Below are 4,694 nucleotides of genomic sequence, written 5' to 3'. Positions count from 1 at the left end.
TGAATTGGGTCTGGAACTTTTATCAGGCTCTGAGGGAACCGTGTAGAGGTATGGCCTGGAAGAACTGCCTCCATGACCATCCAGTGAGTACACTCCATCATACAAGCCAGGCAGGGCTCCAGGAGGTAGAGATGAGGTCTCTGTATCAGCACTTTTTGATAAATTAACCTCTGGTCCCCTGTGCCTGTTACATGGTTATAAGCACTTACGTGGTTATAGGGACTGGAAGATGTAAACAGCGTGTGTGGCTATGGCTACTTTCTTGGACAAGCAGAGCTCTAGGTGTTTAGCAGATTGAAAGCAGGAAGCCCTGACCTGTATCAGCGGTATGAGGGGTGTGGATGGGCAGACTTTCAGGTTTCCCCCAGAGCTTGCCCTCATCTCCTGTGTAGCTTTTTCCCTGCAGTTTTCTGCCCCAAGGCTGTTCATGTCCTGAACCCCACACCCACCTGCCCTGTGCCTACCCCTCCAGGCTGTTGGCAGTTCCCAACCTGAGCTGTCACTGTGCAGGGCTTTCATGCCCACTCTGGTTTCTCGCTTTTGAGGCTGTTGTCAGTTGTGAGGTGAAGCCTTCCTCAGTCTCTCTGCTCCTCCACACCAGCGCACCACTTGTTTTCTGGTGGGCTGGGACCTCCTTGAGCAGGGAGCAGGTCTCATTTGTGGCTAAGCCAGCACACAGGACAGCGCTTCAAATGAAAGAGGCCCCAAGGGGCCTTGGCAGAACAAAGGGGACCATCAGAGCTGGCTTCACCTAAACTGACAGGGGAGGAAGTGGAGTGAGAGCAGAGATGGAGAGATGATCCATCTCCTGTTAAAGGCCCGAGAACAGGAGCCGAGGTAGGAACTTTGCCCCTCATAGCAGGATGGCCTTGGCCATGCCAGATCTTCTCCTTAGATGCATGTGTTCAGTGTTACTGTCACCACAGGCACCTGGCAGACATCTCCCCGACACACACTTCCCTCAAGTCACTTCCTGGCACCTCATTTCCAACCTCCGGGGTGCCTTAGGTATTGCAGTGCTCCCAAACCCTAGTCCTCAGGTTCCCCTTGCTTCCCCTCACCCAGGGCAAGAAGTACAAGCCCCTGGATCTGCGGCCCAAGAAAACACGTGCCATGCGCCGCCGACTCAACAAGCATGAAGAGAACCTGAAGACCAAGAAGCAGCAGCGGAAGGAGCGGCTGTACCCCCTCCGGAAGTACGCAGTCAAGGCTTGAGCATCCAGCTGTCAATAAAATAGACAGACCACTGGCTGGCATTGCTTTGTGTTTATAGGGGCTTCAGTTGTTGGGGAAGTGGCTATGGTTACCAGGTGCCCGATGGATTCCAGCAGGCTTGCTGCCCTGGCCATAGGGATCTGTTGGGTGCTCTATTATGGTTACTTTGGGCCTGTGCCCCCTGGGCATGGAGAGGCAGGGGTGGAAGGTGTGAGAGCTGTAGATGGTGATGTTCGGTTTGAGCAAGTCAAGGTGATCTGTGGTGGACTTGACATTTTGTCTAATCAACAGCTCCAGACACTAAGAGTTTCCCATCTGGCATAAAGGCACAGGCATGGGCCACGTTCAGAACCCCCTGCCAAAAGCATAATATTGGGCTCTGGGGGTGCAGGCCTCCCCAGCAGACCTTCCACTGCACCCTTGTTTGCTTCGGCCACGGACCTTACCTTCAGAGTCTCGGTGCACTTTCCTGTATTGCAGTCCCAGACTTTGACCTGGAAATAAAAAGGTGACGGGTAGGGAAGTCTTACAGGCTGGTGTCTTTGACAAAATTTTGTTGTCTGTGAGGTGTGTTTAACAAGGGCTGCATAATACACAGACATTCGGTGCAGTATGTTCTTTGCCCTGAAATTGAGTCAGAAATGTCAGCAGCGGTGATATTTGGGCCAGTGCAGACATGAGTGCCAGGCATTAGGTACAGAAGTGGTTGGTATCTGGGTTCTACCCCTGGTAGCTTACTGAGGGCAGATAGGGAACTGGGCATTTCTGGACCTGCTGAGGGCTCTGGGAGGGAAGGTGTGAGGTGGGAGTTGGCAGGAAGGAAGGCCTGGAGGGGTTACCATGTGGGAGTAGCCAGCACTGGCCAGCTGCTGCCCATCGGGGGAGAAAGCAATGCTCTTCACCCAGGTGATGTGGCCCTTGAGCTGGATGAGCAGGCTTCGGGTTGAGGGCTTCCAGATGTGAATGGTCTTGTCCCAGGAGCCAGATGCCTGGACAGCAGACAGCTCTAAGCATATAGGTTTGGGGACTGCATCCTCTGCCCCCCAAGTGGCCCATGACCCTCAGAATTGCAGTTGGCAGCCACCCCAGAACTCAGGCAGCCCAGCTCACCAGTAGGCCAGATGGTGAGTAGCACAGGCAGCTGATGTTCCCTCTGTGACCCTCCAGCTCCTGGTGGAAGATCCCAGGGGTCCCTGCCCGGAGGTCCCACATGCGGATGGTAGAATCCCAGGAGCCAGTGGCCTGCAGACAGCTGCCCTGAGTGTGGAGCCTGCTTCCTCAGCTGGCCACGCCCACAGGAAGCAGGCACCATTGCACCTGCAGAATCCCCATTTTATAGAGGGGACAGACTCAGAAGAGCTAAGTCAAGGTGTGGGATTTTAACCACTCTGGCCCAAGTGGGGAAATGGAAATGGGGGTGGGCTCCCAGTTGCCTCATCTTGTTGGGGCCGGGGCAGAGGGCTCACCAGGCAGTCTGAGCTGGGTGCGAAGTCACTGCTCTGGACAGAGTCTCGGTGTCCCACAAAGTGACGCAGCACCTGGCCTGACTGGAGGAGAGAGCCCTAAGCTTTGGAGAGCTCCACCTCGGATGGGTCAGACCCCGGGCCCTCTGTGCAAGCCTGCCTGGGTAGTGTCATGCTGCGTAGGGGTTGGAGGGGCTTCCAAGGCCTTGACAGAAGAGGGAGCACTTCATGACAGAAGAGGGAGCACTTCATGGCAGAGGAGTTGGGGTACAAGGGTGGGTGGGAGGGGACCTGGGGAGGTGGCTGCAGCTAGATGCAAGGAAGTGGAACACCAGGTGTGCGTACGGGCAGTGGCGAAGATGGAACAACCTTTCCCGGTTGGGAAAGGGTGACCGTGTGGAGGGCCTCTTGGGATCCCAGGCCTCTGGCTGCCCCTCCACATACCTGCACCTCCCAAAGCATCACCCTCTTGTCCCAGCCACCCGAGGCCAGCTGCTTGGAGTCATGGCTGAAGCTGACGGTCTCCACACTCCGCTGGTGACCTGTAGACACCCGCCAGGTGTTGAGAGGTGAGGTGGCATAGGACACGGCAAGGTCTGAACAGGAACCCAGGCCTGGCTGCTTGGCTCCCAGTCTTCCCCCCCCAGCCCACTTACCCTTCAGGACCTGCAGACACTTGGCATCTGCGGCATCCCACAGGCGGACGGTGCGGTCACAGGAGGTACTAGCAAAGAGGCGGCCATCAGGGGAGAAGCGGCAGAACCTCACGGGGCCTGGGGCGGGTGGCCATGGTCAAGCAATGGGGAGCTACCCTCCACCTCCAGCCCTTGCAGTCTAAACCCCTGCTGATTTCTTCAGTTGCATTGCCTGTCTCCCTTCTCACTCCCTTCTAACCCTTATCCTCCAACCAGCTGGAAAATTCCTGGGCTTCCATGCCTTTGGTCTGAAATGGCAAACTTGGTTTGCCCATCTGGAAGATGAATAAATCAAATAAAACACCTCCTTTCAGCCCAGCCTAGGTTCTACATTATCCTCTTTGACTCCCCGGCCCCTGGACTTTGCCTAGTATAACATGAAGCAATTTGCCCTATAATTATCGGATTTCCCTTGTCTTTTTAAATATAATTTACTGAGTTCTTACTGGGAGCCAGGCGCTTTGCTTGCATTAATCTCATTCTATAGGATAGCAACTATTATCCCCATTCTAAAGAAACGAGGCACAGAGAAAATGACAAGACTTGATTTCAATCACAGTCAAAAAAGTGGGTAAACAGATGAATATAAAGGACGTTGTGCCAAGTGAAGTCAGTCAGCAAAAGAAATATTGAAAGATTCCACTTACACCAGGTATTTAGTTAAACTGGAGACAGAAGGCAGAACAGGGGTTGCCAGGGGCTGAGGAAGGGAGAAATGAGTTCAAGGGGTACAGAGTTGCAGTTCTGCAAAATGAGAGTTCTGGAGACCAGCTGCACAACAAAGTAAACAACGCCATTGAACTGTACACTTAAAAATGACTGAAACTGGCTGACTTTATTTTTGGGGCTCCAAAATCACTGCAGATGGTGACTGCAGCCATGAAATTAAAAGATGCTTACTCCTTGGAAGGAAAGTTATGACCAACCTAGACAGCATATTAAAAAGCAGAGACATTATTTTGCCAACAAAGGTCCGTCTAGTCAAGGCTATGGTTTTTCCAGTGGTCATGTGTGGATGTGAGAGTTGGACTGTGAAGAAAGCTGAGCGCAGAAGAATTGATGCTTTTGAACGGTGGTGTTGGAGAAGACTCTTGAGAGTCCCTTGGACTGCAAGGAGATCGAACCAGTCCATCCTAAAGGAGATCAGTCCTGGGTATTCATTGGACGGACTGATGTTGAAGCTGAAACTCCAATACTTTGGCCAGCTGATGCGAAGAGCCGACTCACTGGAAAAGACCCTGATGCTGGGAAAGATTGAGGGCAGGAGCAGAAGGGGACGACAGAGGATGAGATGGTTGGATGGCATCACCGACTCAATGGA

At 53.3% G+C, this 4,694-nt stretch overlaps 2 protein-coding genes across 2 annotated transcripts in view; one reads left to right on the top strand and one right to left on the bottom strand.

Annotated features, from left to right (window-relative positions):
* Positions 1-1,249, top strand: part of RPL35 (ribosomal protein L35) — a 4,371-nt gene extending 3,122 nt beyond the window's left edge. The window contains exon 4 of the mRNA XM_010844043.1: positions 1,066-1,249. Within this exon, the coding sequence (XP_010842345.1) occupies positions 1,066-1,215 (150 nt within the window). The 3' untranslated portion in view covers positions 1,216-1,249. The remainder of the gene's footprint in view (positions 1-1,065) is intronic.
* A 110-nt stretch (positions 1,250-1,359) lies between these two features.
* WDR38 (WD repeat domain 38) overlaps positions 1,360-4,694 on the bottom strand; it is a 4,966-nt gene continuing 1,631 nt past the window's right edge. The window contains exons 3-9 of the mRNA XM_010844044.1: positions 3,335-3,451; positions 3,123-3,220; positions 2,682-2,762; positions 2,326-2,457; positions 2,055-2,204; positions 1,662-1,709; positions 1,360-1,570 (exon numbers count right to left, since the gene is read on the bottom strand). Coding sequence (XP_010842346.1) covers positions 1,496-1,570; positions 1,662-1,709; positions 2,055-2,204; positions 2,326-2,457; positions 2,682-2,762; positions 3,123-3,220; positions 3,335-3,451 — 701 coding nt within the window. The 3' untranslated portion in view covers positions 1,360-1,495. The remainder of the gene's footprint in view (positions 1,571-1,661; positions 1,710-2,054; positions 2,205-2,325; positions 2,458-2,681; positions 2,763-3,122; positions 3,221-3,334; positions 3,452-4,694) is intronic.

This window comes from Bison bison, unplaced genomic scaffold (assembly GCF_000754665.1).
Source record: "Bison bison bison isolate TAMUID 2011002044 unplaced genomic scaffold, Bison_UMD1.0 scf7180017864193, whole genome shotgun sequence".
NCBI classification, from domain to species: Eukaryota; Metazoa; Chordata; class Mammalia; order Artiodactyla; family Bovidae; genus Bison; species Bison bison.
Note: the sequence above shows the minus strand (reverse complement) of the source record. Positions and strands in the feature narration are given on the sequence as shown.